This window comes from Sturnus vulgaris, chromosome 26 (assembly GCF_052056855.1).
Source record: "Sturnus vulgaris isolate bStuVul1 chromosome 26, bStuVul1.hap1, whole genome shotgun sequence".
Lineage (NCBI taxonomy): Eukaryota > Metazoa > Chordata > Aves > Passeriformes > Sturnidae > Sturnus > Sturnus vulgaris.
In genome coordinates, this window is record NC_142268.1 from 2,982,753 (window position 1) to 2,996,401 (window position 13,649).

Sequence of the window (13,649 nt, forward strand, 5' to 3'; positions counted from 1 at the left end):
AGTCTGGCTGCAGAATCTTTTACACCAGACAAGAAGCAATGACGTTACAGGAATAACTTTTATTTCCCTGAGATACTGTCTTACTGCTTGGATATTTTCTGGACTGTGTTACCTAGTCCTTTGGCTCTTCTGCCTGGGGAACAAATAGGTAAGGGAAGGCAGACTGTTTTAAAGGATCTTTTTTTTTTTTTTTTTTTTTTTTTCTGGGCTGTGGTGAGGATTTTCTGCCTTAAATGGTGTCTCCTAGGTGATGTGGAAATTCAGAGCTCCAGCTTGTATTTTCTCCATTCTTCAGTGCCTTTAGGAGCTGGAAGGACTGGGCAGGCACTTCTAAGGCAAAATGTACCTGGCTGTTCCTGCACCCTTTGTTTGAGCCCTTCTCAGGTTTGGGCCACTGGACTGGACCTCTTCACCTTTCATCTTAAGCTGCCCCATCTAAATACAAATACTCATATGCCACAAGAAACCAGGCAAGTCTAGATGTGTGTAAGGAAAATATTTTGGGTGTTTTTCACTAGCAAATGTCTCTCTGCAGAAGAGAAACATTTTGGGCATACAATGTGGTTTTCTTCTAACAGTTCTTTTTTTGAAGCAGCATCTCAGGTTTAGGCAGAATCTGTTCCCTCACCCTCTGAGAATTGTGCATCTGAGCTCTGCAGCACTCTTGTGTAGACTCCTCCATGACAGATGCAACACGTTCCTTCTTCCTCTGCACAGGTGACCTCTCATTTCCCTTTTTCTCTGTCTTGGTGCTAAGATTCCTTTTATCTTCCCCTTAATCCTGTTACTCTGGTATATAATTCTCTGTCTGGCTCTGTAAACCCCAGGTGCTGATTGACATCTGTTCTGTTTTTCATTTACCAGCAGTATTTTCATGTCTGTTGTTCTTTACTGCCGTCGGGGTGGTTTTAGTATGTCCATTCATAGACTGCAAAAGAGACTGGATTTATCTTTCCTTCTAAATAGACATTTTCTACCTGAGGCACTGGGTCCCTTGAGCTCTAACAAAAGCCTAGAGGAGCTTTAGCTGCAATAGCTGATGTGAAAAATCAGGCTAGGCATGCAAAGGTGCCTGAAAACTTTACTTGCTTAGGTGTGATTCGTCCAAGGTGAGCATTGCTGCTGTTGCCATAAAGCTTTCTTGTTTTAAACATTGCCTTATCTGCTTGCAGCTGTTAAAAATGAGAACAGCTTGACTTGCCATAGGCTTCCCAGTTAATGCATCTGTGGCTTCCAAATAGATGGCACAACCCTGTCAGTCTCTGCAAGATATGTCAACAGAAAGTTTGGCCAGTGTGGGGAGATCCTGGGGAGGTTTTAGGGTGAATTTTAGGAGTGGTAACACCATCAAACACAAGACAGCTCTCCAGCCTCGAGACACCTTGCAGCATCCCTGGGCTTGGACCAGGCTGCAGAAAGCTGCAGGCCTTTGTGAATTTCCTTTGTGAATTTGTCCATTTCCATGAAAAGCTTGGATGCCAATTCCAGGCTCTTGCTGGCCCTCGGTGAATGTTCTGGCACCTCCACACACACAGGGGGTCACAACAGCCAGTGCTGCAGAGAGCAGGGTACAGAGCTGTAGCTCTGCTGAGCACAAGAGTGAAAAGGAATCCCCAATCCCTGTGGCTCTGCAGGGGCCTCTCTCATTCTTGCCATGACTTCAGCCTGGCAGCCAGGTGGGTGTTCATACACAACCAGTATTCTCTGTTCTTCCCTCTGCTCTGTAGGATTGGGACCCCTCTTCTTCCCCTGATAACACTCCGTCCCTTTTTCCTAACCTGCTTTTTCCTGAGACATGCTGCACGTATCTCCTGGTGCAGGGGCCTAGGTAAAATCACACCTGAGAGATGTGGGTAGGGCTTGAGGCTCTGGCATGTGGGGCACTGTGGGGAGAGGGTAGGAGGAAGGATGGCACTTGGGGACCGAGCAAGAGAATGCTGAACTGGGCTGCAGTGGGAGCACAGAGCTGTGGTTGCCCTGGTTTTGTAGGGTCACCTCTCCACTCACTGCTGCCCTCCCTCCGCAGGATCCAAGGCAGGAGAAACGGGGGATGGCAGAAAGCTCTCAGCAAGGGGAAGCAAGGCCAGGCTGTGCCTGCACCACGGCCCTTTGCACAGACACACAGGCCTGGCATGCTCAGTGGAGCCGAGCACCTGACAGTGCCACAGCTCTCGGCAAACAACCCAGAACCCAGCCTGCACCTCCTCCCTCCTCCCAGCACGAGGCCGCAGGAGCGTATTCATCTTCAGGGACACTGGGGCAGCATGACAGGCTGAAATGTGTGGCGTGACGACAAAAGCCGTGCACGCTGCAGAGGGAATGCTCTGTAGGAGATGCGGGCTGTGTGGCTGTGGGCGGCGGAGCAGGGTTGGGCTGCATCCCTGCAGCACAGCTGCTCCCGATGGAGCTTCGGCTGTGCTGTGCCTCAGCGTCACCCTGGCGTGACAGAGGTGGGGCACAGAGGTGACACAGCCCGAGGCCACCTGGGCCGCGCTGATTGGAGCGCTGACATCCCCTCCTTGCCTCACGGCATCTGCCAGAGCAGGAGAAGGCAGTGGGAGAGAATCCCGAGCCTCACAAGGGAGGGAGAGCTGATCCCGTTAGCAATAATGGCTGCTTCAACATGGAGACACAACCAGCTCCTGACCATCTGGCACGGTCTGACACAGCACCGCGCTGGGGATGCCTCCACCAAGCCCCAGCCAGGAGGGAGCTGAGCTGCTCGGATGAAAGGAGCCTTTCCCTACAAAGGCAGGGGCAGGGAGAGCTGCCCGGGGTTGTAGACCTGGGGCCGTGCATGACTTCCCCTTCCAGCTAAGCCCCCTCCAGCCCTGCTGCTCGTGGCTGTGCTCGCCGCTGGGTCACGGCTGCGTTACAAAATTTTCTGCTTTAAATAATCTCTTCGCCTCCAGACCCTGGTGCTGAGGCACCGAGAAAATGGGGCGAATGCTAATTTCTGACACGGATGTGGAGCGGCTCTGCCTTCGTGGGTGCTCAGAGCTCTCCCCTGCTCCCAGGGCCCTGCGCGCTCCGGGGCCCTAAAAACACAGCTCTAGCCTCACCCGCGGGGATGGGCGTTCACTGGGCAGTCACTGCCGCCTTTCCGCCTTCACCACCCTCTTGCGGTCCCGAGTGCCGCTCCCGGGCCGCTCCCGGGGGTCTCCGGTGCCGTCTCCGGTGCCTTCCCCGCTGCCCCCCGGCTCCTGAGGGGCCTCGTCGGCGCGGGGCCCGGCAGGGGGCGCTGTGGCGCGGCTCTTTGTGGCGCCGCGGCGGCGGCGCTGGCGGCGGGGCCGTTCCCGCCGCGCTGCCTCCCCCGCCCGCCCGCCCGCCCGCCCGCAGCCGCGCCGGGCGCGGGGCATGGCCAGACTCACCGAGGGCGAGGCGAGGAGGCAGCCGCCGCCGCTCCCGCCAGCGCCGCAGCCGCCCCCGCCGCCGCGCCGAGCCTCCCCCATGAGCAGCAGCGGCGGCGCGGAGCCCCCGGCGCAGCCCGACAGCATGAAGGACCTGGATGCCATCAAGCTCTTCGTGGGGCAGATCCCGCGCAACCTGGAGGAGAAGGACCTCAAGCCGCTCTTCGAGCAGTTCGGCAAGATCTACGAGCTCACCGTGCTCAAGGACCGCTACACCGGCATGCACAAAGGTGAGCCCGGCGCGGCGCGCACAAAGGGGCGGCGGGCCCCGGGTCGGTCCACGCGTGACCCACCGCGCTGTGCTGTCCCCCCGCACCCCCCGCATCCCTCAGCGGCGGCTGGCGGCCCCCGATCCGCTGCTCGGGAACGCGTCCGCATCCCCAGCGCCCACGGGCGGGGTCCGGCATCCCCGCGGCGGAGCCCCCGGAGCCCCCCGGCCGCGGCCCGCGCCCCGCCGGCAGCCCCGGGCCTGTGGCCCCGCGTGGGCTGCGGTGACAAAGGCGGCGATGGGCAGCGGGGGCCGGGCCGAGGCTGCTGCGGAGCGCGGGGGCCGCAGCGGGACCCCTCGCTGGGCTGCTGGCCATCCCCTGAGGGGGCTCACACCGACCCCGGGCGAGGGTTCGGCGCTGCGGTTTTAAAATCCGTGCAACAAAGGATATTGGCCGCGAATGTGCCGCTGTCAGTGGCGTTCGGGGTAGGTGAGGGGCCTTCGTGATGGCACACGGGGAGATGAGGGGTCTTCCTTCGCTGAAAGACCTTTAGTGGGTGCTGAAAAGTTTGAGGAGGCTCCTTTAGCCTCGCTTATTGTTGTGTTTTTGTAGCGAAGAGCTGTCGCGTTGGCCGTGGCAGCTCCCTTCAGTGGAGCGGCTCTACCCCACCCCAGCAGGTGTTTGGGATCTTGTGACCTGCACGGCTCCACCAGGAAAGGAACTCTCGGAGTTGTTCGCTGTAAGATCCGAGGGGGTGATGGCAGCCTCGCTCCCTGGCACAGGTAGAACTACCTGCAGGGAACCGACAGTGAGTGCCCTGAGAGCTGTCGGTGCTCAGCCTGGGCTGCCGTGCCCTAAAATGATCTGTGATGGGGCCATGTGTTGGTGCATGCTGGAGGGAGTGTGCCACAGATTTAGGAGGAAGGGTAGGAAAAATCGAGTGCCTTGGCAACATGAACCATTCTAGGCCGAACAGAGAGGGAAGAGGACAAGAGAAAAACAAGTGTATTTTCAAACAAAAGGCCAAATCTAACTCCAGCACAAAAGGAAAACACTTTCTCATTGAAGCCTGTGGGGGCTGGGCTGGCATGAATTTATCTGAAGAAGTGTGTCTGGTTGTGAGTGAAGAACCAGGATGCCATGTGCTTGTGTGTCTCCGTGTGCAAGGAACTGCATCCAAACCTGCTGCCAGGGGATGGTGAGTTGCAAGGTTTCAAACCCAGCATGAAGGAGAATGGGCCCAAGGCAAGAGGCAATTGCACATTTCATTCCGGTTGACATCTTAAATATAGACTGTGTGGTCTGAGGTCAGCTTCTAGGCAGGAGACAAATTCTAGGGATCTGCTTAGGTATGGAAATTAGAGGGGGCAGCTGTGGTATTAGCCAGATGTGTGTGATATTAACTTGCTGTTAAAAGCAGGATTTCTGCAGGAAAATAAATACATCTTTTTGGTTCTAACGGGTTGGTTTTTTTTGAGTGGATGTGAGTGTTGTTGGTCAGGTTGTTGAAGAGGCTGTTGGGATGTGAGGTTCTCTGGTGGTTGTTGTGGGGTTGTTTCCACACCCCTTCAGTTCCCTCTGCCCCTCCCTGTCCTGTTTTGTACAAAGTGAGAGGCTGGGATTCCTTTCCTGGTGGCATGAGTTTGCATGTAGATCCTCAGCCTGTTTTGGGAACAGCCTCTCCAAAGAAGTCATCCCTTCACAAGGAAGTGTGTGGGGGTTTAGCGTGCAGTGAGGGAATGAGATCCACAATCCAGCCCACCCTGATGCCTGCTCACTCTCATTTACCAGGTTTGGCTGCAGTGCCTTGTGCTCCGTGCAGGAAAGCCATCCTGGTGAGGAGCTGCTGGCATCAGCAGGCCTGCAAGGTGCCAGGCCTGACCCAGGAACTGCAGTGGCCTGGAGCACTGTCACAGCCCCTGAGCAAGGGACACTTAGGCTGTGAGCTCATTCCTGCACTGTACAGAAGCCACCTTTCTGGGGCAGTTCTGACAGCAGACTCCGTTTTCTCTCCCCATGTTCCTGATCTGCAGTGAGATCCAATTGACAGCTCACATGCAGCTTCCATCTGCTTTTTTCCCTTTCTCTCCCCAAAGGGGAGGAAGCGGTGGTGTGAGCAGCCAGCGTGTCCTCTTGTGTTCCCTTGCAGCTTGACATGGAGCTGAGCAGCCACCTCTGCCTCCAGGGAGGAAGAAAGGGTGGAAAAGGCCTGCCAGGGGCTGGAGGATGTGAGTTGGGCTGCAGTGTCCAGGAGCTGGTCCTGTTTGGGTGCTGAGAATGGATGAATTCTATGGAGGCAGAGGAGAATCTTAGAGATCCAGAAATGTGAGCTCTGCTAGGAAATGGTTTTGTTAGTACCTGACTAGTCATGTCTCAGCAACCTGGCTACTGGTAGCTGATACTGTTCCAGCCTAATATTATTCATGAGGCAGTTTTTCTATTTATGTTAATCACAGATTCATTTGCATGTTAATGGCAGTGTTTGTCTCAAAGCTAATATTTTCATGGGAAGAGCAGGGAGGTGTTTGAACAGGCTTTTGGAATGGGTCAGGGGAGGCTGAGTGGGGAGAATCAAGTGGAAATTTTTGGCCTTGTGTTCCAGGATTAGGCAGAAGGCAGTTCCTTCACAAGTGTCAACTGGATGGGTTTCCTAGGAGTGCTCATGGTAGGGAAAGTGGAGCGATTGAAGAGTGTGAGATGCCAAATTGAACTGCAGGGGAATATTCAGCAGGGGCAGGAGCAGCCCTCTCACAGGCAGGTGGACAGATAGGTGGCTTTTCCAGAGGGCAAGGATACAACAACACCCTCAGCCCCACTTGCCTCCCAGCAGCCCAGTTTTGACTCAGCTTCTGCAGGCTTGTAGATTAGCTCCCCACTGACTCCATGCTTCCCCTGCTGAAGTATTTAATGTGATTTCTGATGCTAAGCAGAATCTAGAGATCCCTCCCTCCTGCAAACCAGCAGCCTTTTCTCGCTCAAGGCTTTAGACTGCTGATGTGTGGAGTAATATTTAGGATCTGAAGGGATTGTAAATTCCACAGTCAATGTGTTGTTTGTAGGGAGGATCAGGCACAGAATATATATTTTTATTTTATGCAGTCTCTTGCAAGTGGAACTAGGCTGAGTTCTGCTTTCAGGGAGCTGGAAACCCTCCTGGAGCCCATGGAAATAGGGTGGTACCACCGACACTGATGGGGCATAGAGGGATCTTTGGCAGAATGATGGTGGCCTGGCTTTGCAGACAGGCCTGGCTTTGCAGACCGTGCTCTGGGTGCTGTCCTGCATCCCTGTGCTGGGAATGGGTCGTTGGCACTGCTCGGGTGCCTGGGACCTTCCAGGCTGACGCTTCTTCACACCCTGAGCACTTTCTAACACCACGTCCTGTGTCTCAGCAGGCACAGCTGACTTGGTGTGAGAAGTGCCCAAAGGGGCCTGAGCCTGTCTGTCTGAGTTTGCTGTTAACTAAAGCAGGGAATGTGGAAGTGAGAAAACCTAGTGAGAGTGACAGGCCCCTCTGCACCTCTGTGGACATCTCTTCACTCTTGGGCAGATCCTTGGGTGGCTTTGTCAGCTCAAAGTTTTAAGAGCCCAAAGAGCCCATGAAAGACATGGTGAGCAGAATCCTGTCACAGCATCCCAGGAGGAGCTGCAGAGCTAGAGTGCAGGAGATAACAGCTCTTCAGGAAGAAAGTTTTTCCCCAAATATTTGTTTACACAATTAGGCTCAGAGCAGTGTTTCTGCCAAACCTTTTCCTGTATTTCTGACCAGGAGTGGAGTTGACTACTGCACTCTACCTCCAAAACACCTGCTTGTGAAAGGCAGTAATCATATTTTCCTAAAGACATAGCTGACATCTTTAGCTCCCTCCTTTCCAGAGCCAGTACAGCTTCCCAGGATCCTGCTATGGGGAAAGTAAGAATGAGAGGAATGTCCTCAAAGCTTAGAGACATGAAGAGCTCAGGGACAGAGCAGTGCACCAGGCTGACCTGTACCTGTAGCCCCAATCCAGGCTGGATGTTAGAGGCTGCCTGAGTGCTGCTTCATGCCTGAGTGAAGAGAAGGAGCACAAGTGGCTTCTGCTGAGTGAATACCCACATCCTTTTAAAGCAGAGCAGCAGCAGGGATTGATTGCCCTTGGGTTGGAGTTGGAGTGAGGCATCTTCAGGCTCCACAGTTACAGGATGTTTCTGTCTCTGGAAGCTGCTGCCTCTTGGTACCTGAGCTGCTAAAAGATGAAGAGTGTTACTGCCTGTGCTGTAGGGAGGAGAAGCACCAGAGGACTCTAGGGAGGGGATTCATGGCACTTGTTCACATTGGTGCTGGTGGATGTAGGTGCTGCTGGCCTTTACAAATCTGGCATGATAACAGTACCTTCTTGTGTGTGGAGTGTCTCTCCTTTATCCACATTAAATGGTGTGTCTTTGTCCAGTTTTATTTTTAGCTTTTCCTCCCATGCACTGGGGGTTTTGAGCCTGGCAGTGTGCTTTGCCTCAGTTTTGACATTCCTGAGCACTGGAATATGGGAGTTGAGGATGGGGTTTTCATGCTTCATGTAGACATAACTCCACCTATCCTGAGTTTTCTTAGGTTGATGCTCCTGAGGCAAGGATGGTGCTTTCACTGCACGTGGGCATAGTACCAATGCATTGAAGCTTTTAGTGGAATAAATTGCTTATTCCCAACTGCTGACTTCAGAGTTTTGTGAGCTAAACCTGGCCCAAATTATCTTAGAATGAGTCTTGTATGACTTGCAAAGTAGCAGACTGGAGCAGCAGGTGGAATTGGGCATCTGTGTTTGAGGCTTTGGTGAGCAGGCCTTCAAATCTGCTAGAAATAGATTATAGAGGTTATAGAGTCTGGTCTCTCTGCTTATAGAGCTGCTTTTGAGACCTGATATCAGAGCAATCCATGGGGGAGAGTGAAAGCCAAGGGGAGCTTCCCCACCACACCAGAGCCAGCTGCCTTTGCCAGGAGCAGTGAAGTTTACCTGCATTCTTCTTGGCTTCACTGCATTTGTTAAATTGCCTATTGGTCCCACATTTGACTTTAGTGTGGCATTCTTGGTTCAAAACCTGGGCAATAAGGAGCTTTAATGACCTCTTAGAGATATCTAGTGTGCTGTTTTTGGAAGGTTTTTCTTCCCTAGCAAGAGGTGTGAGGACAGATGTGATGTGCTTACCTGCAGCAACTTCTTGGAGTTGGGATGGAAGAACAGGAGAACAGAATTATGTTGCTGTGGTTGGGATTTTCCTGAGGAGCTGCCTTGTGCCTGGCCTAAGGGTGTTGTGTACCATGGAGTCACATTGGGGTAGAGGGAAGAAGTCCAGACAGCCCCTGCACCCACCTTTGGATCCATGGAGGCCAAGAAGTGGCTTAGATCAAAGCTGAAGCAGCTTTGGAGTACCCCAAGCCAGGCACAAGAAAGTAGAGGCAGAAAAATGGGGCTCTCTGGCCATAACAATGCATCTGCAGCCCCAGCACAGCAGTGTAGACAGGGATGTTCAGCAGCAAGGCAGAGGGACTCGTCCTGCCTTGGCTTGGCATGTGGAATGCCACTGTGGATGGGAGGGGGATGAGTGAGGGGGTCAGATGCATTCTGAGTTTATTCTCCAGTGCTTTGCCTACCCTCATCTGAAACAACTCAAGTGATGGAGCTCCAGGCACTTCCCTGGGGAGATCATTCCACAGTCTAAATCTCTTTCTGCTAGGAAATGTTTCTTGATAACCAGCCAGATTTTTCCTTTGCTTATTCTTAGCATCAGAGCACCCAAAGATGATCCCTCTTCTTCCTGGAGGGACTACAACTCCTCCCCTCCTCCCTTGGCTCCAGCATTCGTCTGAGATGTTGAGTCATATCTTGACTAAGAATGTCAGGATCTGGCCTTTTCTCTGTGCTTTTTCTCTGGCTTAAGTTGGTCCTTGCAGAATGCATGATGCTCTGCTGGGCTCTGTATTGTCCTTGTGGTGCATATGGGCACTGGTAGGTGTTTGTGTGCATCATACAGCACACAAGGCCAGGCCTCTCCTGCTACAGCTTTTCCTCATTTGTGAATCTGAATCATGGAGCTTTTGTATAAGCCTAAAATCCCAGATACTTTCCTTGCTTCCTTCCTTTTTTTAATCACTAATCATGCTGGTTCTTGCCTCTCTCCTGATCCTTGTGTTTGTGGCTGTTTCTGCCACAGACAAGATCAGCTTTCCTTTTGCTCTCCCATTGTGTCTCACCTTGTTCAACACCTGTGTCAAGCTCTGTTGATTCACTGGGACCCTTTTCCAGCTCTTAATAGACTCTAGATGTGGCCTGCAAGTCCTTTAAGGTTGTTTCTTTGTCTTTTTTTCCCCTGGAGCTTTAGACACATCCAAATTATGTAACATTTGTGTTGATGTTCATCTGCAAGTGCCTGTCTAACTTGACGCTCTCTGTATCTGCTGCAGGTTGTGCATTCCTCACATACTGTGCCAGAGACTCTGCCATCAAAGCCCAGACAGCACTGCATGAACAGAAGACTTTGCCAGGGGTAAGTCCCAGTGAATTGTCTGGAGTTGATGCCATGGGCAGGATGATGGGGAATTTTCAGGGGAGGGAGCAAGGGCAAGAAGTGGCTCAGATCAGTTTTCCTGCTTGTGGAAGAGAAGGGTGTTTCTGGAGTGGAGGCACAGCACTGTTCTTCAGAGCTGCTGCTTTTTTTCTCTGGCCAGGCCTGTCTCTGTGCTGCTTTTTGCACTCTGTGGTGTGACAGGACACCTTCAGCTTTCTGTCACTGGGGAGTTGTGGGCTTTGAGGTGAAGTGTGTGGGTGCACAGTGGGCACTGCTGAAAAACTCACACGAGATAAGATACCAGAGCCTTTTTCCAGGTGTGCAGAACCTCCTGGTGCATCCAATTCTACTCTGCCATTGCCCTGCAGGGTGCCTGGATGGAGCTCTGATGCAGTGGCTGAATTGGATCAGCCTCTCAAAAATAAAAATAGACACTTGCCACATGCCATTGTTTGGAAGAGAAATGGATTATTTAGGTGAGAGAAGGACTGCTGGTCTGTTCCCGGGTCTTGCTCATTCCACAGCTGGTCTTGGGAGCAGAGTTCAGTGGGATCTGAGGGAGGCTGGGCACTGTGGAACAGGTCCCTCCTTGCCTGGCAGTGCTCTGCCTCCCTGGGACCTGCTGGAGAGCTGAAAGGAGTTCTGGATTGTTGCCCTCCCCATTTTGGTATGATTTAAGAGCTTAGACTGGGCAGTTCCCTTGCTGTACTGAGGGGGTTGATCAAGCACATTGAAAGGATTCATTTGGAGGTGAGTAGGAGGAGGAGCTGGGTACTTATAGATAGAAGCTCACAGGAGGCCGTGAGTGCTCAAGGCAACAGAATAATTAATGTAAACCAGGGGTCTCTGGAGGGTGGTTAGGAATTCTTAACCATAACATTTCCTCTTTAACCCATACAGGTCCAAAGAGCTTCCCTCACCTCTCCCAGCTGCCCTCAAGACCTCCACACACACACCCACACATCCTTTTCTGTGTTTGTTTACCTGTGCTGTTTTTGCATGGACCTGTGCTGGCATCTGAGTACTGGAAAATGCAAGTGACTTAATTACCACTTAACAGGGTTCTTATTTCAGGACAGCCAGGGGGAAGAGTACAGATAACCAGCACAAATCTGCCTGAGTTATTTTTTGTGACGGGAAATGGTCGGAGTTTTGAACTGAAGCAGTAACCTCATATGTTGGTCCAGGGCAGAGCTGACAGTGCCTACAAGAACAAGTCAAAGGATGGAGGAGTTGTTGAGAGGAGTCATGGTACAGTGCTGTTAATGCAGTGGGGAAGTCACACGTGTCTCTGAAAAATTATTCATATGAGGCTTGGTGGATTCAAGGCAATCTCAGTTTTGCTACAGTTCTACATCGGGGATTTGTTGCATGTTTCACTATGTTCTCAGGGGTTGTAGAGAGCTGCATGGAGCAGTGTTTAAAGCAGCAATTTATCTATGATGTGGTGATCTAAAGGCTTTTTATGTTAAGGGAGGTGTAAGACACTGCCTGGGAACAGTAAGAAGTCTGTGGTAGGTGAGTACTTTTGAACATACTTGTCTGGAGACAGTTAATGAGCAGTGTGGTGTAATTATGTTTCAGGATTAGGATGAAGATGAGCTGTGCTGCATTTGGAGCTGTCTATTTTCAGGCTGCCAATATCCCACTTCATCACATTCAGTTTCTGTTCTGTTCAGTCCCTCAGTGACCAAAGGCACAATTCTCTCTCTCTTTAGTCATTTAGAGGTGGTTACTTGGCATGGACATGGGCTGGGTGAGCTGAGGCAGCTCTCAGCCATGCTTTGCTGGTGTCTGTGCAGCATCACCTGTCCTGGTGGCCCAGCTGATCACAGGCAGCACTTTGGGATTGAATCACAGACAGGAGGGACAGGCAATTGCTTCCCTGTTCTGGGAACAAGGACATTTCATCCCTGTACATTCACATCCGGATCATCTTCTGATGATCCGTGGGGCAAAGCTATCCCCAGGAGTTTAGCCAGGGCCCCAGCATAGGGCAGAGCACAGAACACACTGACCACACCACTGAGATTTCAGTCAGTGTGCCACAGTCTGGTAAACAACTGATTTCTTGTGCATTTTACCCATCTCCTTCCTCTGTATTGCACAGAGCAGGAGAAGAAAGAAAGCTGAAGGGTTATGAAGTGTAGGGTGACACAAACTTTCACCTGAATGCATGGCCAAGCCTCTCAGCAGGTTTAGAGACAGCAGAGGAGGATCTTGTGCTGATCCTACACTTGCTGTTGTACCACCAAGCAATTGCAGGTGCCACAAGAACCAAAGAACCTTCCTTTGTGGTTGAACTCAGCAGTTCATGAACCTGAAGAGAGACTAAAATGACTTTTTTGGTCTAGGCTGAGGGTTTGGTAAGGATGGAGTTATGGAAGTGCTTTGAAGGTTTCTGAGATGCTCTTAGGCTGTGATCAGGTAGCTGGAGCAGGACTGTTGGGTTTTCTTCCAGGCTGTCACGGGGTAGCTCTGGGCCCACAGAGCTGTTCCTGAGGTCCTCCAGGTCTGATGCCAGCAATGTCAGCCCACCTGCAGGGCCATGAGTGCAGTGCAGCTTACCTAAGCTTTTATATATAGTTATATTTATATTTTAGGTTTTCCACATAAGTCAGTAGGAATCACTGTGGTCTGTATTTATTCTTGTGGCATTTGGGGCAAGTTCTATTTTTATGAGGTCAAAATTCTCTTTTGTTTCTGAATTGAGTGCTGTTGGATGTATGGTAACTGAATGGGAATTTAAACTCTCAAAAGCTTGGTTTTTGACAGTGAGGCTCAGCGTGTTTTTCTGAGGTAGACAAAATTTTGGCTTTTATATTTTTTTATATGGGCCAGTTTGCTCAGGGTGTAAAGTAACAAGACTGTCATGGAATCATCAGGTTGGGAAAGACCTCTGAGATCATTGAATCCAACCATTAACCCAGTGCACTAAACCATGTCCCTAAGTGCCACATCCACACATCTGATGGTGACACAACCAGTCTCACCTATACAGCTACATATTGTATTATCTAAAACACCTGTGCTGCCCTCAGAGCTGGTGAATTGTTGAAATCAGGCCTTTAAGGCTTTTTCCTAAATCCAGTGTCCTCTTCAGCTGCCAGCCAGCCCAGCAGTGCAGTGTTTCACCTTCTCCCCACTCCCTGGCACACTCCTCCCTGCCTCAGTGAAATGATATTATATCTCAATAACCCATGCCTTTGATTCGTGATTGTGCCTTCACTTTGCTGAGTTCTGAAAGGAATTGGAGAGGTTATTAATGACACACAGTGATCACACAGCAAGTTAAAGCCTCTTGCTAAGTGAAATTTGAGGGAAAAGCATCCAGCTTTTCAATATTTCGCAGAAACGCTTTATGTCTCTTTTCATTTGCAGCCAGACAGTTGCAAATTACATAAAATTGCTCCTGAAGAAGAAGAGGAAGAAGAATAGAGGGAGGAAGTGGAGGGGGGGAGGTTTAAAAAAGTAATTCTTTTGGCAAGGT

The 13,649-nt window shown here is 51.4% G+C and overlaps 1 protein-coding gene across 2 annotated transcripts in view; it reads left to right on the plus strand.

Moving 5' to 3' along the window:
• The first annotated feature begins 3,357 nt into the window (after nt 1-3,357).
• The window catches only part of CELF5 (CUGBP Elav-like family member 5), a 35,076-nt gene continuing 24,784 nt past the window's right edge, over nt 3,358-13,649 (plus strand). For both annotated transcript variants that reach the window (XM_014882961.2, XM_088179001.1), the window contains exons 1-2: nt 3,358-3,640; nt 10,056-10,138. In XM_014882961.2, coding sequence (XP_014738447.1) covers nt 3,358-3,640; nt 10,056-10,138 — 366 coding nt within the window. The remainder of the gene's footprint in view (nt 3,641-10,055; nt 10,139-13,649) is intronic.